At 48.0% G+C, this 24,675-nt stretch overlaps 1 protein-coding gene across 1 annotated transcript in view; it reads right to left on the reverse strand.

The window, feature by feature from the left end:
- The window catches only part of DNAH2 (dynein axonemal heavy chain 2), a 392,322-nt gene that overhangs the window by 334,514 nt on the left and 33,133 nt on the right, over positions 1-24,675 (reverse strand). Inside the window, exons 5-6 of the mRNA XM_029581921.1 lie at positions 24,442-24,670; positions 12,121-12,231 (exon numbers count right to left, since the gene is read on the reverse strand). Coding sequence (XP_029437781.1) covers positions 12,121-12,231; positions 24,442-24,670 — 340 coding nt within the window. The remainder of the gene's footprint in view (positions 1-12,120; positions 12,232-24,441; positions 24,671-24,675) is intronic.

Consider the following 24,675-nt stretch of genomic DNA (forward strand, 5'->3'; position numbering starts at 1 on the left):
ATATTGGAAGAGAATTTGCATTCATCATTCAGGAAGCTGAACATGGAGCGCACTTGGACTTTCTAACATGATAATGATCCGAAACATAAGGCCAAAATATCTCATCACCATTGAGCCACTTTGGGGAGAACTCAAAGAAGAAATTGTTAATTTCTGTTACTTTACTTCTGTTACACCAATCTAGAACCTATGGGTTATATCTTCTCATCTAGCACACATGGAGACAGAGTTCTTTTATTTTTTTATGACATCAACTATATATGTCATATTTAGAACTAATTCAGCCAGTTTACTACTGTCAAAGCTAAAAAAAACTATAAAAACTAACAAGTACCAATACAAAATAAACTAAAAAACCTTTGCAAGACCTATCTTGCAGTGTCACAGCCTACCAATCTAAGCTTACTTTTTACTTAAAATTGTTCTTGAAGGAAGAAAAGTCAATCCCTCTTTGCAAAAACACAGAAATTAAGAAAATGCCTAAATCAGAAATGTTCTTCAACCTTTTTTATATATATATATATGAATGGAAAGGTTCTGGACTAGTATAGCAGAAGGAAAGAAAATTAACAGATAAGACATAGTTTCTCCTTCCTCTTCCTTCTGCTTGTTGCGTCCGTCAGTCTTTGATGGCTTCGCCCCGCCTACCTCTCTCTACTTGCGGCTCCTCCCGCTCACCTTGGACTGATGGCCGCCACGGCGTCTGCTTGCCGCTCTCTCCGGCGTCCCCGGACCGGCTTTGGTGCTGCCTCCTACCATTCTCCTTCAAGGTACCTCTAGGGCGTGTGCGCACACGCCGCCCTCATCTTTAACTTCACGTTGGCATGAACCTCAGGGGTGTCCCCCTGTTCTGACGTCACGACTCCAGGGTATATTTGCCTACAGTATTTGCTAGCTCATTGAGTTAGCAAAAGGATTCGTACGGATGGGATTCGCTCTCCGTTCCTAAGCTACTCTGCCGCTCCAGCTCTGTCTAGAACTCTTACTACACTTCGGGGTCGCTAACAGGGTACCTGCTCCTCGGGGGCCTCTCTGCTTCTTTCGGGTACTATCAGGAAACGGGTACTCGTTCCTCGAGGGCCCATGTTCCCTGTGTCACTGCCTGCAACCTCTACCCTTCTACTTGGAAGAACTAACTTACAGTCACCATCAGTGAGTACAGAAAACATCTCTCTACAGTACTGCTTTGCCGGAATCAGGTACTCGCTCCTCGAGGGCCTGCTCTCTGCTCCGGTGCCAGACCTCTCGTCTAGTGGAATCTCTGCTACTGCTAGTGAGTACACACACCACTGAGTGGGATCAGGTACTTGCTCCTCGAGGGCCTGCTCTCCCTGTCTCGGAGCTCTCCTAATTCTATTTGGGACTCTGAATGCTAATCTTTTTGTGTGCTCATAACTCTCAGTCTCTTTCCACTACAGCACTGCTCTACACTGTTCCAGCGTTCTGTGAGAGACGCGCCCAGCCGGGCTCCACAAACCTCTACTCACTACTGCCACCTCTGGTGGTTCCATGAACTGTTTAATAAAAGATTCAAATCTGCGTTTGTCTGCCGGAGTTTAGCCTGACACCATGATCCCTCATGGGACTGCCCCCCCGTGGGCGTGGTCAGCTGCCACAGTGTCCAAGGATCCACCCAAACACCATTAACCATAACACTGCTCCACCAGTCTCCAAACCTATGGGAAATTCCAAAGCCCATCTAAGGGTGGGTGGATGACAATCCCACCTTTAAGACTGACAAACCAAAAATGGTGTCTTGTATAGCGAGAAGATCCAACCTACAGTGCTTGCAAATGGCTCCAAAGAGGTCCATGTGGTTGCTTTACAAATCTCCACTGGACTTATTGCTAATCTTTTGGCCCACAATGAAGCCTGTACTCGTGCTGAATGAGCCTTAATCATTTTAAGTACATCTTTAACCACCTAGCAATCGAAGCCTTTGAAGCACATTCTCCCTTTCGTGATCCACAAAAGAGGATAAACAGCCTTTCAGATTTAGGAAAATCCTTAGTTCTCTCAAGGTAAGCTTTTAAATATCTCTTAACATCCAGAAACTTTAATGATTCTAAGTCTTCCTTACATTCCTTCTTGTTAAAGGTAGAAAGAAAAAGACATTACTGGTTCTTACCTGATAATTTTCGTTCCTGTATTACCACAGATCAGTCCAGACTCCTGGGTTGTGCCTCCCTTCCAGCAGATGGAGGCAGAGTGACAATCAGGCGGTAGTGGAGGTCATCAACAGGCACTCTGTGAAATGCCCAAAGGTTGAGATGTGTAGAGAAATAGTTTTGCATTGTTTACGATTTAATATGACCATCAGGGCACGGCATGTGCCCAGAGTAAGTAATGGGGTAGCTGACATGTTTTCAAGTGCTAAATGGGATTTTTGTCACATATAGGTATCGAATGCGAACACGGAGGCTACAACATTCCCGGAGTGCCTATGGAGTACTGGGACATGACCATCAGGGACCTGTTATGTGGAGTGTTAACCCCGACATGGGCTGCTTACTCTCGTGGATACGATCGTGAGCAGGCATTTTTAGGGCGGCTGGGTTGGGTGCCGGGACCTGTACCAGCTAACCTGATGGTTCAATATGTCATAAGGGCAAAGGAAGAAGGGTTGTCCAGAGAAGCAGTAACAAACCATTTTTCAGGAGTTGCCTTTTTTGCAAAAGTGCAGGGGCTGGGGGACCCAACCAGGGTCTTTATGGTGAAGAAGGTTGGGGCAAGAAAGCCCATCAAGCATGAGTTACTTATATGACTGTGGAATGTACTTCCAGCAGTGTGCAAATCTAATTTTGAGGTTCGCCTTTTTAGAGCTTTTTTCGAAGCAATGAGGGTGAGCAAGTTAATCACCAGATCCAAAGCCGATACTGGCCATAATGGCATGCTAATGCAAAATGTGCACATCAGAGATGGGGCAGTGTTTATCTTAATACATCGTTCCAAAATTGGCCAGAAGGGAAGGGGGGGCCATGATATGTTTGAGGCAGGTGGAATCTCAGGGGGCTTCACCTTCTGGTGCATGCTAGCAGTGTTCCACTGACCAGGGATCAGTTTACAGCAGTGCTAAAGGGGGCAATAGCTTACTCGGCCTGGACACGGGGTTAGTTTGGAACTCACTCATTCAGAATCAGCGCTGCAACTAGTGCTGCGAAGGCGAGTTTAAACAAGGGAATCATACAGAAAACAGGTAGACGGAATCTTCCACAGTTCATTTGTACATTAGAACAGCCCCGGATAGCAACTAACATTGCCATTAATTTGTGTTACAGGTGTGCACAACAGGTGAACGACCATCTGGATTGTGGGACACTCCTTCATTCATTGGGGAGTCAGAAAGACACGCGAAAGCCCATACAGGGCACATTTGGGACTGGCACCATGTGGGGTCTACATTGAATGGAATGGCCACCGTAGTTGCGGGAACACCTATTACCCTTGTTGCGTCAGCGCAGGGTGGCTTGCACCTAGCCGGAGGTTATCATCATTCACTTGGGTGGGAAAGATTTAGGCTAATTGGCCTGTAAGCAGCTACTGCAAATGATAAGGGACGATTTCAAGGCGTTATCTATTCTAGTCAAGGGCACCTGCTTGGTTTGGTCCGATGATATACCGCATATGAAATGGGGCAACCTTAAAGCTGTGGAATAGAGGGCACAGGAAGCTGAACAGACAAGCGGGTGCATGGGTCCAGAGATTAGGACGACGCCAGATTCAGCACGTGTGGGCCGCTATGCAATGCGGGGGTCTTTACAGATGTGATCTGATACATTTATCGGATATAGGTCAAGCTCATTCAACAATTCACTGCAAGAGGCGCATTTAAGACTAATTGGGGAAAACTATTTTTCACTCAACGCATAATTAAGCTCTGGAATTTGTTGCCAGAGGATGTGGTTAGTGCAGTTAGTGTAGCTGTGTTTAAAAAGGTTTGGGTAAGTTCTTGGAGGAGAAGTCCATTAACTGCTATTAATCAAGTGGACTTAGGGAATGGCCTCTGCTATTACTGGCATCAGTAACATGGGATCTTCTTGGTGTTTGGATACTTGCCAAGTTCTTGTGGCCTGCTTTGGCCTCTGTTGGAAACAGGATCCTGGGCTTGATGGACCCTTGGTCTGACCCAGCATGGCAATTTCTTATGTTCTTATCCCAAAGGGTTGCACTTCTCTCCACGGGAATGGTAGTCCTCCTGGCTACCTCTGTTACCATCGCATCTACTCTTGGTTGCTGAAAAAGTCAATCCAGCACCTTTGATGGCTTAGGATTCAGCCTATTAAAAACTCTTAGGTGCCTATAGCCAGCCTCAGGGGATTCCCACTCTGACATAATCATAGCTTTGATCTCCAACTACAGAGGAGGTAAAGGCTGTTTTGCGTATGCTTCTCAGGATTGGATCCCAACCTGGAGCCTCCCTAAATTTTTCTTCCTCAAGACGTAATGCAGAAGAAACCTGCAGAATTAATGCTAACATTTCTTCCTTATGGAATAACCTGATCTGTTCCTCTTCATCTTCTCCTAACTGGATCTCATCTTCTTCCAAAGATTCCAGTCCACTACCACCTCTCTCATCCCCAAATCTTAAATGTGGGACAATCCATATCCAGAAAGAGTGATTCAGCTTCCTCTGAATCAAATCTTTTTCTCTTTTGAGATTTTAAAACTTCAGCAGTTGAAATTTCACTCTGACCATGCTCTGCAATGCTGTCTCGTTGTCCTTGGAAAGCACGAAATGCCTGATGTAAGAACTTGAAAAAGTCAGGTGAAAAGGCACTAGCGCTGGTACTAAAGACTTCCTGTTTAGCGTCAAAGAAAATCCAACCCTGGTAGTAATTTGGGAGGTCCCCGACTTAACACCGGACCTGCCTTAATAACAATGCCCCGGGTGACTCAGTCAAGACGGCCATTGCGTCCAAGTCAGCTATTAGAACGGCTGCCGCTAAAGGCTCTCGAGAGGTTAAAGTTGCTCTGGGGGAAGGCTTTTGTTTAGCTGAAACCTCAACAGAAGGAATTTTCTTAGCAGTAAAAGAAAATTATTATTTACCTGCTAATTTTCGTTCCTGTAGTACCATGGATCAGTCCAGACAGTGGGTTATGTCCCCAATCCAGCAGATGGAGTCAGCACAAGCTTTGAGGGGGCGTATCCATATATACTACTACCCCCTCTGCAGGAGTTCAGTATCGAGTATATCAAAGCCCGAGTAGAAAAACCGAACCCCTTAACGGATCAAGTAGAAAAAGGAACCGGCAACGAAGCCGTGCAACTATAATAACTAGAACTGCAAAGATCCTACCAACGGGTAGGAAGCTTTATAAACACAGGAAGACAACCTACACAGTAAGACAACCTGTGGGGAACTGCGAGAAGCAGTAAAAGCTGAAGACGTTAGAAAGGACAGCCACAGAAAAGGAGCCGAGCAGGCAGAGAACCCAGACGCGGTGGGCGTCTGGACTGATCCATGGTACTACAGGAACGAAAATTAGCAGGTAAATAATAATTTTCTTTTCCCTGTACGTACCTGGATCAGTCCAGACAGTGGGATGTACCCAAGCTTCCCTAAATCGGGTGGGGTCCTGCGAGGCCTGCTCGGAGAACCTGCTCGCCAAAATGCCCAGAGACTGGAGAGGCGAGAGGTAGGCGATAGTGCCTCGAGAACGTATATAACGATTTCCAGGTGGCTGCGCAACAGATTTCTCGAGAAGAGACCGAGCGAGCCTCCGCCCAGGAGGCCGCCTGAGAACACGTAGAGTGCGCGACAATGCCGGGTGAGGGAGACCGCCCCACCCCAATGTAGGAAGCCGCAATGCCAGCCGTCAGCCATCCGGCAATCGTCGTCTTGGAGGCCCGGGACCCCTTCTTGGGCCAGCCCTAAGGACGAAGAGATGGTCAGACGTCCAGAAATCATTCGTAGCTGCCAGATAGAGACGCAGAGTGCGCTTGACATCCAAGAGTCGTAGAGACTTCGGCTCGGAAGACGAGAAGGACGGCAGTTCCACCGTCTGATTCACATGAAACGCAGACACCCCCTTCGGGAGAAATGATGGAATGGCGTGGAGGAAAACTCCAAAGTCGGAGAAACGCAGATAAGGTTCTCTACACGAGAGTGCCTACAGTTCCGATATGCGACGAGCGGAACAGATTGTCACCAGAAAACACTGTCTGAAGGGTGAGATCCTTAAGCGTTGCACTCCTCAGTGGCTCGAGGTTGAGACTCCAGGAGGGCCAAGGATCCCGCAACGGAGGCCGCAGGTGTGGGACACCCTTGAGGAAAAACGAACAATGTCCGGGGGCTGCCGCAGAGAGCCCCCATCGCGCAATAGCGAACCAAGGGCGGCCACCTGGACCCGTAGGGGATTATAGGCGAGCCCCTTGTCCACCCCCGCATGTCGGAATTGAAGGATGTAAGGAACAGAAGCCTTAGTTGGGCCCGTGTTCTGGCTGGAACACCACGCCTCGAACACCTTCCAGACTCGAACATAGGCTACCGACGTCGACGTCTTTCGCGCACTCAACAACGTGGACACTACTGCCTCCTGGTAGCCTCGGGGCCAGAGGCGGCGCCTCTCAAAAGCCAAGCTGCCAGGCAGAAGGATTCTGCCTGCTCGAAAAATACTGGACCCTGATGCAAGAGGCGGGAGAAACGTCCTAGTCGTATGGGTCCATCGAGGACCAGCTGTAGCAGGTCCGCAACCCAGGGACGCCTGGGCCATTCTGGTGCGACGAAAACCACAGCCCCCTGAAGAGCCTCTATTCTGCGGAGTGTTCTGCCCACCAGTGGCCACGATGGGAATGCGTAGAGAAGGAGATGGGGCGGCCCCGGGAGCACTAGGGCATCGACTCCCTCCGCACCTCGCTCTCTGCGGCGACTGAAGAAATTGGGAGCCTTGGCGTTTTGCGTGGACCCCATCAGATCCAGGTGGGGGGTCCCCCACCGATGGACAAGCAGTTGCATCGCATCATCGGATAGTGACCATTCCCCGGGATCCAGTAGTTGACGACCGAGGAAATCCGCCTAGAAGCCGCTCTGGCCACAGCATCAACATCGCTGCCTCGAGCGCGAGGGGCCTATATCAACCTCCTTGTCGGTTGATATAGGCCACGGTGGTTGCGTTGTCGGATAATATCCTGGCCTCCCGGTGCCGAGGAAGTGGCAGGAAGTGTCGTAGAGCCAGTCTGACCGCTCTGGTCTCCAGACGATTGATGGACCATTTCGACTCCACCTCGGACCACGTCCCCTGCGTGGAGCTGCGGTCGCACACGGTTCCCCAGCCGCCGAGACTGGCGTCGGTGGTAACTACCACCCAATTTGGGAGATCGAGGGACACGCCGCGAGCCAGATTCGCCGGATCCAACCACCAGCTCAGACTGTTCCTGGCCGCTTGCGGCAGAGGGGGAATCACCTGGTAGTCCTGCGAGAGCGGTTTGCAACAGGAGAGAAGAGCTCTCTGTAGAGGTAGGAGGCGCGCAAACGCCCAAGGGACCATGTCGATGGTGGAGCCCATCACCCCCAGGAGCTGAGACGGGTGTCGAAGGTCGCCCCCAAAAGTCCGAAGGTCGCCCCCAAAAGTCCAAGCACTGCGAGGGCACGAGGGAGCTCATGGAGAAAATTCACCACCCATTCCAGGGACTGCAGGAACTGTACTACCCTGGCCACCGCTGCCTGTCCGTGGCGGAAAGACTTCGCTCGAACGAGCCAATCGTCCAGATAAGGATGGACTAGAATGCCTTCCTTCCGAAGGGCAGCCGCCACCCCTACCGTGATCCTGGCAAAAGTGCGCGGAGCCGTCGCCAACCCGAACGGGAGGGCTATGAATTGGAAATGCTGGTCCAGAATCTTGACCCTGAGAGTACGCTGATGTTCCCGGTGGACGGGAATGTGCAGGTAGGCCTCCGTCAGATCCAAGGAGGCTAGGAACTCCGCCGCGATCACAGACCGCAGTGTTTCCATGCGGAACCGGACCACCCGGAGGGACTTGTTGGCCTCCTTGAGATCCAGGATGGGCCGGTAGGAACCGTCCTTCTTTGGCACCACAAAGTAAATTGAATAATGGCCCAAGTCCACCTCTCAGAAGGGCACGGGCGCAATAGCGCCTATCTCCTGACGCCTGTCCAGCCTTAACTGCACCGCCCATCGCTTGGGACCCGATCCGCAGGGGGAGAAGATGAACCGTCCCTGCGGAGCGCGGACAAACTCCAAAGCGTAGCCGCGTCCTATGGTGTCCAGGACCCACTGGTATGAGGCGATGTGCGCCCACTCCTTGTAGAACAACGCCAGCCGACTCCCAATTCTGGGAACGGCGGAGTGGGCGAGCCTGACAACATTGTGAGGACTTGGGAAAGGGAGGTCCCGTCCCGGGGGTGGAGCGGGCGGGCCGGCGCCCACGAAAGGAGCGCGACCAGGGCTGAGACCTGGGGGCGGAGGGCCAGGAGCCCGCCGGTCTGTAGTTCCTGTAGCGTCGTTGAGCCCTGGCTCTGGTCCGGGACGAAGAAAAAAACGCCCTAGAAGACCGGTATCTGTCCTCTGGCAGACGATGAACCGCCTTTCCCCCCAGGGACTTGATGATCTGATCCAAATCCTCCCCGAAGAGGAACTTACCCCTGACAGGCAGGGAGCCCCGACTTGACTTGGAGGACGTATCCGCCGCCCAGTTGCGAAGCCACAGCAAACATCTGGCCGCTACCACCGAAGCCATGGATCGTGCCAGCACCCGAAACAGGTCGTACGAGGCATCTACCCCGTACGACACCGCTGCTTCCAGCCTATCCGCCGGGGCGGCCTCCTCGGGAGGAAGGGCCTGGGAGGTGAGGAGTTGCTGCACCCAGAGGAGGCTTGCCCGCTGGGCAAGGGAACTGCACATCACTGCTCGCATACCCAGCGTGGAGACCTCGAAGACCCTTTTGAGTAAAACTTCCAACTTGCGATCGTGCGTATCCCGCAGGGCCGCGCCTCCCGTCACTGGGATCGTCGTCCTCTTCGTGACCGCCGACACCGCGGAGTCCACCTTTAGTGCCTAGATCCAGGAAACTTCCGGCAGTGGATACAACTTTTCCATGGGCCGTCCGACCTTCAAGTAAGCCTCCAGAGCGTCCCATTCCCTAGTGAGAAGCTGGAGGAAAGAGTCGAGGATGGGAAAGCCCGGGCCCTCGGCCGAGGAGCCGCCAGGACCGGATCCCCCTTCTTTGACGAGGTGACAACCGCAGGCGCTACAGGCGCGGGCGGATCCGGCGGCGGACCCAGATCCAGCTCCTGGATAATCAGCGGGATAAGGTCGTCTAGCTCTTCCGTCCGGAAGAGGCGAAGCGGGCGCGGGTCATTCCCTTCCGGCGTGGAGTCCGCCTGGTCCATGGCCGCAACATCAGGGTCAGAAGCCGCCGGGCCTGGCACCGCTCCCCCCGGCCCCGGGGGGGAGGTCGCGCCCGGACGGGGGTGGGGGCCCCCACGCCCGCCAAGACGGGGGGGGCCTGAGAAGCAGTCGCCATCCGAGGAGCCGTAGCCGGGGGAGGCCCCGCAGGTGCGTCCAGCCCCTGCAAATATGCCGCAGAATAAATTCCGGGGAAAACGCCGGCCTGCCCGAGGGGGCCCCGGACGAAGGAGAGGCCGTGGTACCCTGCCCCGGCGGACCCGGTTCCGGTACCAGGGTCGGTGGGAAGCCGTAACCGCATCCCTATCCTCCAGCGCTCCCTGAGTTCCCTCAGGGCGCTGTGTGTGTAAGATGGCCGCCGTTCCCGCCAGGAATGGGGGAGGGGCCGGCCTACGCTGCCCGGGCAAACTGGAAAGGAAGGCAAAATCGGCGAGGGACTGCGAGGTGCCCTCCTCCCGGGAAGGCACCGAGCGTCCCCGCAGGCTGAGCAGCGCGACGGCCGCGGCATCGGAAGCGCGTGGCAGCAGAAACGGCATCGAAAAACAGCCTCAATTAAGCCTTGAGCCTCGGGGGGGCCACGAGAGAGCGAAAAACGGCACCGCGGGGGGGCCCGGTCGGCCTGCACTGCCCGCCGGATGAATCTCCAAGTGCCGCGGGGGGGCCCTCCTGGCCGCACAACCCGCCGAAAACGTGCTCCCTGCCTGAAGAACGGCGCCGCGGGGGGGCCCGGTCGGCCTGCACTGCCCGCCGGATGAAGCTCCAAGTGCCGCGGGGGGGCCCTCCTGGCCGCACAACCCGCCGAAACCGTCCTCCCTGCCTGCCACAGCAGCCCCTAAGGAGCTGCAAAATGGCCGCCGGCAAGAAATTCAGCGCGGAGAGGCCGGCTCCACCGGCATCCGCGAGGCACCGGAGGTTGGAGAGCTGCAAAGGAAAAGAAACACAGCAAATCCAAAACTTACCCCGTCCAAAACGCAGCACAGGCAAGAGAGAGGACACAGAGGGTAAGAGAAAAACAGCTCTCTAAAAGAGAAACTTTTTTTTTTTTTTTTTAAATACAACAACTTGATCCAAAACAAGACAAGTAGGCAGAAGCCAAAGCGAAAATCAGAAAGAAAAACACAGGGAAAAACCTATAGCAATGGGAGAATCCCAGGATACCCTACTCGCATCTGCTGGAGTCAGAAGATACTGAACTCCTGCAGAGGGGGTAGTAGTATATATGGATACGCCCCCTCAAAGCTTGTGCTGACTCCATCTGCTGGATTGGGGACATAACCCACTGTCTGGACTGATCCAGGTACGTACAGGGAACAGTGGCCTTAGCCAATTCCAGAGAATTAGATTTACCGCAGCAAAACTGAGCACAGATTCCCTTCAGTTGAAGTGCGCTTAGCCCCACAAGCACCGCAGCGATGACTCTATTCAGACATCGCATCAGCTTAAATAGTTCTCAGCTGTAACAGAGCAAGCGGCTTACAAAGAGGTGAGTAAATACTTAAATTGCTTAAAAATCACCGACAAACGTAGACAGTAGGTCTCAACCTTGCCGAAAACAGGAAGGGAGCAGGCAAAACAAATTACTGTCATTAGGGCTTGCTTCACTGAAGGAGCAACATCCACAGGGGCATGGCCCAAATCTACAGCCTTAAATGCACTTAAACAATAGTAAGAGGGCTGAATATCAAAAAAAAATAAACTTTCAGCTCAGGAAGAGTTGAGTTCAAACGTCCATCCAGCGGCTGGAGGCAAAGACCACTGGCTGAATTAGTTCTCCATATGACATATATAGTTGGTGAAGTCTGCCTCCATGTGTGCTGAATGAGAGGATATAACCCATAGGTTCAGGACTGGAAGAGCAGAAAGAAAAGGAATGTGCAAGTTCATGCGAGACAACCAAAGAATTGACAGGGTCTGGAGGGTTTTTGCCAAGCGGGATGGGCAGCTTTACCCCATGAGAAAATAAAAGGTCTCATTCACAGCTATCGCAAAAGGGGGCAATACACAATATTAAGAACTAAGGGTGTGCCAACTTTTAAAAAGGACCATTTTATTATTTCCTTTATTGCTATGGTTTGTTTAACGATTGTGCTTTTCTGTGATGCATATGCATAATAGTTTAATTTGAAACACATTGAAAATATCAGACATGTTTTCTTACAATGCTACAAATCTTACAAATTCTGTCAGGGGTATGTAAACTTATGAGCACAACTATACTTTGCCTCTACTGATACCAGTCTATTTCCAGCTAGGCTGTTTGTTTTATTAATCTGTAAATTTCTCTCATTTCTCCTTTGATTGGCACTATTTATATATACTGTATATTTTAGTTCTGTAATATTGTCTTGTTTTATGAGAGCAGTGAGGTCTCTCTAGATGTCTGCCCAATGCATACATGAATGTCTTGGAAGTTAAACTTTGAGAAGAACCCCCACAAGACGTCTACGTACTGTAAGAGACACATTCAGGTTACTATTGCTGACGCCGGAGGAGCCTCTTACACTAGAATTCCTCCTAATCAAGATGACTCCATTCTGGCTAATTCATGTATACCATTTACGCAACTAAAAAAAAAAAACCCCACACACAAACCAAGTCCCTACCTCAACCCTCTTCCCCATGCAGACCAGATCTGTGTACGCCTATCCTGACACCATTGGCTGGACAAATATGGAGGGGGTATTCACTTGCTGTTTATCCGTCTGCTATACATGAACTCGTGAACTAGAAAGCAGGCAGCTAGATTCCACTCACTTTCCAGACGCTGCACCAGCTCCTTGTCCTTCACTGCTATCTCCGGCTGTACGTTCATGATCTCAATGGGGATGTAGAGAACGGTGTGACCCTCCAGCTTGTGACACGTGTCTGAGATAGCAAGAGGGGGAGAAGAAATTTTTTTTTAAATCTTGAGCCAATTAAAACAAGACAATGAAGTTATGTAGCAGATGACAGCAGATAAAGACCAATTGGCCCAACCATACTGCTAAGGATGTATCCCAGCTGCCAGCTACAGGATATGACTACATGAAAAACACTATTCTTTATCTAAGTCAAGATTTGTTGTCACAGGACCAGCGCCATCCCTGCCGAAGAGCCTTCACTGACAGAGAGACACCGGGAGCAGCGCAAGTCCCGAGACAAGCTCGCAGCCACACAGGGAGTAACTGAGCTCCTTGGGCATGTCGGCAGAAAAGAAACCGCGAACCACGCGGGAAGAAGCCGAATGAGGGAGGGACAGGGCAGAGACCCCTCCGGGAACCGCCAGCAAGAAAGAGAGAGGAGAAGAGACCCCTGAGCCGCCTCCCTGCACTGCCAACAAGATGAAAACTAAGGCAGAGAGAAAAAGAAGAAACTCCCAATTTTTTTTTTAAACAAACTTTAAACGCTGAAAAGGAAAGCAAAACAGCTTATCTGGAGCCTTGACTCAGGTTCTCTCTCTCTCCTCGAGCCCGGACGGGGAGGGAACTGGACCACCAGCTATCCAGCTCCGGTGTGGGGAAAATGGAGCAATTTGGGTCGCCAGCCCTACTACTAGGAGGGTGGTCCCAGCAGGACCTGCCAACCTCCTAGGAGGGAAAATCTCCTTAGACTTCTTTCCTAATATTTTATTTTTTTTATTTTTTTTTTTTTTTTAAAAGAGGTTCAGAACTGCAGGTTTTGACCTCCTCCATCTGCTGGAGACAGAGAAATACTTAGAGGTTGCAGGTGGTACACCAGGTTATATGCCAGGGGTGTACAAAATCTTATCTGTCTCTATCTGCTGGAAGGGAGGCAAAACCCAGCCGTCTGGACTGATCTGGGTACCTACAGGGAACTGGCTTGCTATGTCCTCGTGATAATACCCGGCCACCACCAACCTGCCAGCACAGACTTGATTGGCTTTTTGGGAATTGTAGCCTGCTGGTTTCCATCCAGCAGTCCTATCTATGGCCTGCAGTTTCACTATTTCATGCTTCCTTTTTTTCTTAGAATCTCTCCCCCCACCATTTCTACTCTTCCAGGGAGTGAAGGGTGGGTTGTTAGCAGTACTGCACCCTAACCTTCTTACCACTGTCCTCCATGTCCCAAGCATGCTTACATTTAGTTTTCATCACCCCTGCTTCTAGATTGTTTCAGGCATCTACTAACCTCTCAGTAAAGAAATATTTTTTTCATGTTTCCTATGAACTTTCCTATCTGCAACTTCAGATCATGACCACTTGACCTTGAAATTGTCTGTGTTCTTTATTGAAGCCTGTCAAACATTTGAATGTTTCTATTATATCTCCCCTTTCCTTCAAGCACATTTTGGAATGTCTTAAGCTTCTCTTTCAGGCCGATACAGTAAAGTGCACGGGAGAGCCAGCGCTCCGAGGCGAGCGTCCGCTCTCCCAACACGCGTCCAGGCTCCTCTCCTGGGCGCGCGATTCAGTATTCAAATGAGGGTCCGCGCTAATAAGGAGGCACTAGGGTCACTAGCGCATCCCTAGCGCCTTATTGGCAGAAGCGGCAGCTGTCAGCGTGTTTGACAGCCGATGCAGGAAAATTAGTTCTTACCTGTTAATTTTCATTCCTGTAGTACCACGGATCAGTCCAGACAGAGGGTTGAGCCTCCTGTCCAGCAGATGGAGACAGACTAAAATGTCCTTTTCTTGTTATCTTTATTCTTATCTGCTTTAACAATGGTTATACTGAAGGGCTTCAGGGTAGGCTCTGTCCTGATATAGGACACCCTTTCAGTTTTGGTCTGTCTCCATCTGCTGGACAGGAGGCTCAACCCATGGTCTGGACTGATCCGGGTACGTACAGGGAATGAATTTTACCGGCGTGGGTTGTTGAATCCGCCGACAGCCACGGGTTCGGAAAACAGACGCCGGCAAAATTGAGCGTCTGTTTTCCGACCCGCAGGCAGATTTTTTTTTTTTTTTTTTGGGGCCTCTGACTTAATATCGCTATGATATTAAGTCGAAGGGTGTACAGAAAAGCAGTTTTTTCTGCTTTTCTGTACACTTGCCTAGTACAGGCAGGAGTTACTTTCTGTATTGAGCATGACTAATAGGCCCATCAACATGCATTTGCATGTAATGTGTGCTATTAGTTTCGGGGGGGGGGGGGGGGTGGCTGCGCGTTTTCCATGCACTATTACCCTTTACTGTATAAGGGGTTATAATAGCACGTCAAAAACGCGTAGCCAAATGGGACTAACTGTGCGCTCAACCTGAGCGCAGCGTTCTGTATTGGCCTGTTTGTAAGGTTTGCGTTGCAGGCTTTGTATTTACTTTTGTAGCATTCCATCCTCTCAATGTCCTCATGATGATCCAGCCTACAAACTGAGCACGGTTTTCAAAGTGGGGTCTCGCTAGTGACCTATATGTAGAAGTTTTATTACCTGTTAATTTTCTTTCCATGAATCCTGCTACACTAGTCCAGACAAGTGGGTTATTCCCTCCTGCCAGCAGATGGAGGCAGAGCATGCAGTTTTCTTTGTGACATCATTACTATTTCTTAGGTGTGGTTCAGCTTAGAGAAAGCAACAAGAAAATAATGTGCGGCAATAACTTAAACTGAACAATACCACTTTAAGCCAAACTGTTAAGTTTTAATGGGTGCACACAACAATAGTGCACTGAATTTAAATATTAGCATATAGAATAAGTAGTTACACAAAGCCCCGACACGGCCGTGTTTCGCGTCAGGCTGCGTCAGGGGGAGGATTCCAAAAGTCTTGAACAGGCTGAAGCTGCGGCTCAAGGCACGGCAGGAACGTAGGTACATCAACAAAGCTTCGGGTCAGGAGGGATCCGGGTAAACCCTTTAAAGGAGTAAAGAGAACCTCGAAAAAATAAATGTCCGGGGATCACCGCGTCAGTAAATCAACATACAGAACCGGAACCGGGGGTCTCTCGGATATGTACAAAGTGCATACGCGGTCAGCAAACCATCAATTAAATTAGGCAGTAGCACCCGGCATCTTCAAAACAACAAAGACTTGTAAGGGAAAAACTTTGAAGACTCAGACAGATATTATCGCGGCGTCCCGAAGCTTTGTTGGTTTAAAGTGGTATTGTTCAGTTTAAGTTATTGCCGCACATTATTATCTTGTTGCTTTCTCTAAATGTGTGTGCCCTTTACACCTCTCTCCCTGTCAGCTTAGAGAAAACCACTATTCCTATGACAAAGCTCTGAACAGATGATAAACAAGAAAAACATTCAAAACTGGTTAAAAAAAAATGTTTTCAAGAAATCTGAGAGAGAAGATCCTCAAATCACACTATCTGTCCGCACCCTGAGAAAAAAATAGCAGGAAAATATATCAGAAGGATAGATAGTAGATAAAAGTCTGAGACAAGGAAAAAAATATTCCCCCATAGCAAATATGTTTTAACATAGTGACATAGTAAATAACAGCAGAAAAAGACCCCCGTGGTCTATCCAGCAAAATGTTTTCCTTCTTTCTTTTAGTGCAGTAACTGCCTTGTCGGGCATGTTACCCCCATGCCTTCTGTTAGAGGTAATAACTGCCACTCCATGCAGGTTACGAACTTTAGTCGTTAGGCATCCTCTGTATTTATCCCATGCCCTTTTGAATTTCATTACTGCTCATGTCTTCACCCCCTTTTCTGGGAGTACATTTCATGAATCCATCATCCTTTCCGTGAATTTCTTAACATTATTCCGGAGTCTACCTCCTTAGAGTTTCATATCATGACCCCTAGTTCTACAGCTTTCTTTCCATCACAAAAGGTTTGATTCTTGTATATCATTAATACCTTTCAGGCATTTAAAAGTCTGTATCATATCTCCCCTGTCTCTCCTCTCCTCCATATATTTAGGTCCTCACCATTTTGGTTGCCTTTCTCTGGACCGCTTTCTTTTTGTCTCTATCCTTATTGAGATATGGCCTCCAGAACTGAACACAGTACTCCAGGTGGGGCCTCACCAATGACCTATACAGAGGCATTATCACCTCCTTTTTCCTGCTGGTTATGTATCTCTTTATGCAGTTTAGGATTCCTCTAGATGTTGTCACCACCACCTCTTCACTCTTATTATGACCCAAGGTCCCAGGAGGATCCTAAACTGATATAGCAGGATTTAAGGAAAGAAAATTAATAGGTAATAAAATTTCTCTTTCCATTTCATCCTGCTACACCAGTTCACACAAGTGGGAAGTACCAAAGCCCAACTAATCTGAGAGGGAGGAAGTACTCTAAGAACATCAGCTCCATAGGCTGAGTCTTCCTTAGCAAGAACATCAGATCTGCAATGTTTAGCAAAAGAATGAAATTACCAAGCAGCCATCTTACAAATGTCCTCAGTCACTATAGCTGTCTCTGCCTAGGAAGAAGACTCGGCCCTAACACAATGAGCTTGAATATTCTCAGGAGCTAATACACTGTGAGCAAATATACTGAAGATATATTGTATCCTTGATCCACCTCACCAGAATTGCTTTAGAGGTCACTTCACACTTTCACGGCCCTCAGAACAAAACAATCTCTGTCCCACAGAAGGAAGTCATGATCGCCAAATATCTGATGAGAACCCAATGAACATCTAAAAATTTCAAAAGATTTGTTGCTGTTTTGACACTTTTTTTTTTTTTTTTTTTAAAGAAGGCAGGCAAAAAAATCGACTGAAATGAAACACCAACATTACCTTCAGTAGAAAGGAAGGGACAAGATGAAAAAACACTGATGCCACCAAGAAAACTACCTTTACGGTGAGATCTTACATAGTAGCCCTTCTAAGAGGCATGAATGGAGCCGCACACACACCCTTAAGGAACAAGTTAAGGCTCCACAAGGGACACAACTTCTGAACTGGAGGACACAAATGCTTTGCTCCCCGGAGAAAACGCACCACATCTGGATGTGCAGCTAGAGCCGCCACATGAACTCTGAGGGAGTTAAAGGCCAAACCCGTCACCAACCCTCTTTGCAAGAAAGTCAGAAGATGTGCTATGGATGCCCAAATAGGTTCAACTCCCTGCTCCGCGCACCAAGCCTCAGAAACTCTCCAGAACCTCATAAACGCCAAGGAGGTGGAAGTCTTTCTAGCTTGTAACAGAGTGGAAATGACATCCTCAGAATATCCTCTCTCCCTTAAGCGTTTCTTCTCAAAAGCCAAGCCTCAAGACAGAAGCAAGCCGCCTGATCTGAAAATATGGGATCTTGGTGCAGACGTTTTGGTAGATGAGCGAGCCTCAATGGCCTGTCCACTGCTAAATTGATCAGATCTGCAAAACATGGTTGCCGAGGCCACTCCACAGCCACTAGAATCAAGTCTCCTGGATGAATCTCTACAGACCACAATATTTTGCCACAAGCAGCCATGGCAGAAACACGTATAGGAGAATCTTCCGCGGACAAAGAAAAATCAAGGCATCGACTCCCTTCTGCTCCACATTCCCTTCTGCAACTGAAGAATTGCAGTGCCTTGGCATCTCGCTGAATTGCCATTAAGTCCATGTGGGGTCTGCCCAATCTGTAATGGATTAGACGCATTGCTTCCTCTGACAACTCCCATTCTCCAGGATCCAGCTGTTGTCAGCTGAGAAAATCTGCTTGCACATTGTCTATTCCGGCTATGTGAGAAGCTACTAGTAATGCCAAATGCTGCTCTGCCCAGCGAATCAACTCTTGGGCTTCCCAAGCCACCGCTCGACTTTTGGTACTACCCTGTCAGTTGATGTAAGTCACCATTGTCGCATTGTCTGACAAGACTCTCACTGGCCACCTGCGCAAAAGGGGTAGAAAGGCACACAGCCTGAACCACCCCACTCTTGTCTCTAAGCAATTGATAGACCACAATGCTTCCTCTGCCGACCACTGGCCCTGCGCTGACTGAGCTTGGCATACAGCTCCTCATCCGCAAAGACTGGCATCGGTGGTAACAACTATCCACTCCGGAATTTCCAAGTCCACTCTGCAACCCAACTGGTCCGGACCAAGCCACCATGAGAGACTGGACCTGGCCAGCTCCATAAGAGGAGGTGGAAGGTGAAACTGCTCTGACAACGGGTTCCACTGGGAGAGCAACGCAGACTACAGAGGTCTCATATGAGCAAACGCCCAAGGAACCAGTTCCAAAGTAGAAACCATGAAACCGAGAACTTGCAAGTAATCCCAGATCCTGGGCACCGCTTTCTCTAACAAACTGTGAATGTGCATCTGCAATTTACAAATGCATTCCTTGGTGAGAAACACCTTCCCCACCTTGGTATTGAAATGTGCCCCCAGAAACTCCAACACCTGAGAAGGGGAAAGATGACTCTTTGACAGATTTACTACCCAACCCAGGGATCTCAACCGCTGCAGCACCAACTCCACTATCTACCTGCACAGGACCTCTGACTTTGCTTGAATAAGCCAATCATCCAGATATGGGTGAACTAGGATACCCTCCTGCCTGAGCCACCACTGCCTCCACAACTTTGATAAAGGTCCTTAGAGTTGTCGCCAAACCGAATGGAAGGGTGAAAAATTGAAAACGCGTCCTTAGGATCATGAACCAGAGGAATAGCTGATGGTCCAGCTGGATTGCTATGTGCAAGTACGCCTTGGTCAAATCCAGGGAAGCCAAGAACTCTCCCTTGCACACCGCTGCAATAACAGAGCACAGTCTTCATCTGGAAACGAGGAACTTTGAGAGCCCTGTTTACTTTCTTTAGGTCCAAAATTGGGTGAATAGTTCCCTCCTTCTTTGGTACCATGAAATAAATGGAATATCGTCCCATCCCTTGTTTCTCTAGGGGGACGAGAACAATGATCTCCAGCATCTGTAAGTGGCTGATGGTTTCCTGCACCACCCGCCTTTTTGCCACAGAAGCACAAGGAGAGACCATGAATAAGTCCTTTAATGGACGGGCAAATTCTAAAGCGTAACCTTGCCTTATCACACTTAAGACCCACTGGTCGGAGAGATTCAAGACGGCGGACAGGTTGTGTGATGAGGAGGCTCCGTGTATGCTGAAAGTTTTTTGCTTGCAAATATAGAGAAATCGCTTGGAAGAGCTGGCTTACCTCTTCTTTATCCTGTATGGGATGAAAGTGAAAACCTAGGATGGTGTCTTTCCTTGTGCTCCCCCTGGGTCATCTGACATCGTTCGATTACATTTGGGACATTTCTTAAAACCTGTGAACTCAAAAAGAATTTTTCTACTCACCGGCCAATGAAGAGAGACCCCGATGTGGGAATGAGAAAAAGTGATATTTTAATCTGTTTTTTAGACAGAGTTGTGTGCAGCGCGGAAAAACGAAGACTGAAGGGAGACCCCTTTGACAGAAAGTTTTCCATGATAGGGCTCCGTCAGTGACGTCACCCATATGTGAGGACTAGCATCCTGCTTGATCTGGGATAAATACAGTGCCTGCAAGAACCCCAGGAGGCTGCAGAGTCGCCACTAAACCAACGTGTTATTGTGCGAGCTCGGTGGGGAGCAGCTGGGCGGAACCGGCAGAGCTTAGTCCAACTACGACCTTTGGACAGCCAGGCAGAGAAGGCTTACAAGAGCAAGCAGGAGGAAACCAGGAAAGAAAGATCGAGGTGGAAGATCTTGGAGACTTTCTACAATTCCCAGCTCTAATTCCTGTTCAAAAACTGGGTGAGATATCTTTAAACTCTATTTGGGACACCATTGCTGAAATGTGGAGCTTTATTTCACAGCAATTATCCCCTATTGTTCAAAATTACAAGGAGATAGAAAAAAAGTTTTGGTTTTGGAAAATAACACTATTGACTTAAGTCAACAGCTTACAGCTATTCGAGTTCAATCTAACTCGGTACAACAAACTCAGCAAGCCCTTGAAAAACAGAACACTGTTATGACATTAAAAACTGAGAGTTTGGAGAATACTATCAGAAACAGAAATATTAGAATAATACATTTCCCTAAAGTGCCATTAATCTCCCCCAGGGATATGTTTAAAAAATATCTGACTGAAATCTTGCAAGTTCCTGAAAACGCTGTACCACTGATTTAAAAAATGTATTATCTACCTCCATTCAGAAGGGAGACTGAGGGAGCACAAGCAGGAAACATGGAAGTTCTACAACCTACTCAGGAGACTTCAGTGGATATTAGTACATTGTTGGAAACATCTAACACTGAAATGGCAGTCCCTACAACATTAATTGTAACTCTGGTTCTTGAGCCGGATAGAGACTGGATAATGAGACTGTTCTTTAGACACAGAACAGAAACCTTTATGCAGTTAAAAGTAAAAATGTTCCCAGATGTGTCTAAATTAACCCAGAGAAAGCGTAAACAATTTTTGTTATTAAGATCACAAGTTCAGCAGGTTGGGGGAGTATTTTTTCTAAAATTTCCCTGTAAATGCTTGGTGAAATACCAAGGAAATTCCTTTATTTTATTTTTTTTAATCCCCACAGCTGACACAATTCCTAATTGGTAAAACTATACCAGCTAACCTTCCTGATAATCCTTAGTGCTGTAATTGTAAGCCAATAGTTCCAATATACATTTTGGCTAAAGCTCAACCTACTGTTATTGCTTCTATATTGTAATATTGATATATACTTATCCTTGAGTTGTGTATTTGAATCTCTCTCATATTGAGGACTTAAGCAGCATTGAGTATTTTTTTCTTTTACTATTTTTTCCTCCATTTTTCTTTCTCAATAGTATTGAGTTAGATATTGTGTAATACCAATATTAGATTGCAATCAAGTCTAATCTTGTCTGTATTTGTTTAAAAAGCATAAATAAATAAAAATTAAAAAAAAAAGACCCACTGGTCCGATGTAATCTTGGCCCACTCCTCGTAAAAAAAAAAACAAGAAAGAGTCAACCTACCCCCTAAGACCGGAACTGAGGACTGGGCCGGCCTCTCTTCATTGGGTGGACTTGGCTCCACCACCACCCTAGCTTGAGCCATCTCTGTTCGGCTTTCGACCTTGAAAGGACTGGTTCCAGGACTGCTGCCTCCCCGAGGTCTGTCTCCTATTAAAGCCTTACTCTGCCAAAAAACGCCTATTCCCTCTGAACCGAGAATGCAGAGGAAAGCATGCTTTCTCCCCTTTCGGTTTATCCTCAGGCAATTTATGGCCTTTATTCTCTCCCAGATGTTTTATCAGCTCCTCCAAGTAGCACTCTTAACTGAGACTTGGTCAAAACATCTGTTCTACTGTAGAGTTCTACTGTACATCTGTTCTACTGTACAGTTGTTCTACTGTAAACCGGGGTGAAGGCTAACTGCTAAACCTCGATATATAAAAGCACCGAAATAAATAAATAAAAAAATCTGTTCCTTTGGAGGTTTTTTGGGTTTTTTTAAAACTAGTTTCCAGACTGCCGGATTTGCACCCCTATCATCTGCTGGAGAAAAGAAATACTGAGGGACTGCAAGTGGCACACCAGGTTATGTGGCACTGTCAGCAAAACTCTCTCTGTCTCCATCTGCAAAACCCAGGAGTCTGGACTGAACTGGGTACATACAGGGAATGTTGTTTACCTGCCAACCAGTCACAGTATCAAGCCCTGGGGTATCCCACTGGTCACTTTACCTCTCCAAAGTGGATTCTATTGACCACCACTCTGCAGCCTGCCATTCAACCAGCTCCTCACCCAGTTTATAACTTCCTGGCCTACTCCCATTCTGCCCAGCTTCCTTATTGTAAGTGGAACACTGTCAAAAGCCCAATATCTACCACACCTCCTGGATCCATCACTTTTGACACCTCACTAAAGAACTCAATCCAGTTTGTCTGATGGGAACCCATCGAGATCTATATTCAAAGGGATTTTTCCAGCTACATTTGAATTTAGCTAGACAAACCCCAAGTTTTGAATTTCCCTCCCTGTAGAACGGGTAAGTTTCAGTCAAGTAAGGGACTGCCCAGTAAAAGAAAGTGTGGGCGCATTCCAGGGGCAGGTTTGCAGATATTCAGTATTAGCCAGCTAAGAGAGCAGGTCTAAGCTCATCTGAATAACGTTGTGTCCCCACGTTTACCCAGGTAACTTGCCATTCACTGCCTCACTCAAAAGATTTTACGTTGTTTGGTGTCTTTTATCTTTAGTAGTGTCTCCATAGGATTTCCTTATTACTGAAGTTAGGTGAATGGGTCTGTTGTTACCTGCCTCCTACTTGTTCCCACTTATGTGTAGCAGGACCACATTTGCTCTCTTCCAGTCATTCACAACCTTCCTCATCAAAGACAAGATAAACAGCTGAAAGGGGAGCAATCAGTGCTTCCTTTAGCGCTTTTAGTATCCTGGCGTTTACACCTCCAGGTCCCATGGCCTTATCCACGCTCATCTGTGTAAGTGCTTCAAGTACTTCCTCCTCTATAATTTGGTGTGTAATCATTTCACATTTATCTGTGCTGTTTCCCCAGCTTAGATCCATAACCTTCCTCTTCTTCCATAAATACTGGTCCTCCTCAACACAAATCCCACTTTGTCCTTTTATTACTTCTCCCTTATATATTTATAGAAGAATTTATTGCTACCTTGTATCAATTGGGCAATTTTTTTTCTTCCATTTGGGGGTTTTGCTGTACTAATAACCCTGCCTACCTCCCTTTGTTTTTCCAGATAATTCTACCTGTCTTTCTCCATGTGTGTTTTTATTTTTGTATTTTTTGCCATCATCATTTCTGCTATCTCCTTGGAGAACTACATCAGTCTCTTTTCTTCTCTTGTTAACCTGCCTTATACAAAGATTTATTGCCTTTTCAGTGCTTCCTTTTATTGTCGACCAAAGTTTCTCAGTTCCCATTAGCTCTCAGAATCCAAGCAGGGCCTCCTCAACACTATCATTATCATTCATTCTCTTGAAGTCTTGCAGTTTAATGTTGGACCACACAATATAGTGTTCCCTTACTAATGTCAGCAACATTGTCTATCAGTACCAGATCCAGAAGCCACCCTTCGAGGGGGCTCTTCCTCCAGCTGCCAGAAAGTCACCCTCTGTAGGGCTTCCAGGACTTCTCCACTCCCAGCTGATGTTGCTGTAGGCAGACTCCAGTCCATGTCTAATAGACTGAATCACCTACACCTTTCCATGCCATCCTGGTGATGCCCCTTCCCATCTCCAACTCCACCCCCCTTTCTCTGTTCTGGAGGTTTGTGCACAGAATTTCTCTTAGGCAACACACTGTAATTTGGCTCCACACTGCTTCTCCTTTATTTCATAGTAATATAGTAAATTATGGCAGAAAAAGACTAAACAGTCCATCCAAGTCTGCCCAGTCATTCCCATCCACACTACTAAGGATATATCCCAGCTGCCATCTGTACAGCATGCCCATTTCTAAGATATTTTTATCGTCAATGGCTACTATTGCATTCTTAATATAAAAGGCTTCTCCTCCCCCTTTCCTCCATTCTGTCTCTTCTGGGAAGATTTATAGCCTATAATGACCACATTCCAATCTTGGTTTCCTGTTCGTACCCCAGATCAGTCCAGACAAGTGGGTTTATGCATCCCTACCAGCAGATGGAGGCAGAGAACAAATCTCTGAGGCACTGCTACATAACCAAGAGGGCCACCTGCAGTCCCTCAGTATTTCTCTGTCTCTCGGCAGATAGTAGAGGTACAAACCTGTAGTCTGAAGTTAAAAAAAAAGAAAAAGAGAGAGAAAATAATAAGGATATTTCTGCTCCCTGAGGTGTTAGGAACCTAACATCTCAGAGAGCCAAAATCTCCTTATAATTTTCTCTTCTTTTTTTTTGAGACTCCAGACTGCAGGTTTGTATCTCTACCATCTGCTGGAGACAGAAAAATACTGAGGGACTGCAGGTGGCACTCTCTGTTTATGTGGCAGTGCCTTAAAGTTTTGTTCCCTGCCTCCATCCGCTGGTAGGGATGCAAAACCTTCTTGTCGGGACTGATCTATGGTACTTCAGGAATGAAAATTAGCAGGTAAGAACCAATTTTCCTTTCTATTACACCAAGGCTCAGTGATTGTGTCTATATCCAAGTACACCTCTACCAAGATGGCCTCTAGATCTCTGTATGTAGGATGTCATTTGTGACACTGTTACCAAAATGTCCACTCCCATGGGAGGAGTGGCTTGAAGGGTATGGTCAGTAAGATTATTGGAAACGAGGGAAAGAGCAGCTGCTGCACCTGTGAGGGAAGCGAGGAAGCGGTGAAGGTGAGCCGAGAAGTTGTTCTTGATGCTCTCAGGCCAGGTAGTGTTGCCAAAGATCTGATGTACGTAGAGGCCATTCATGAGCCGCAGCAGGGCCTCAATGTGGCTGGCCCGCAGTGAGCTGAACTGCACAGTGTCCTCAAAGTTCTCCACGGTGATCTTGGCATTTTCCTTGCGTAAAAAGTACATCAGCTGCTCTACAGGCTATG

The sequence above is a fragment of the Rhinatrema bivittatum genome, chromosome 16 (assembly GCF_901001135.1).
Source record: "Rhinatrema bivittatum chromosome 16, aRhiBiv1.1, whole genome shotgun sequence".
Taxonomy (NCBI): Eukaryota; Metazoa; Chordata; class Amphibia; order Gymnophiona; family Rhinatrematidae; genus Rhinatrema; species Rhinatrema bivittatum.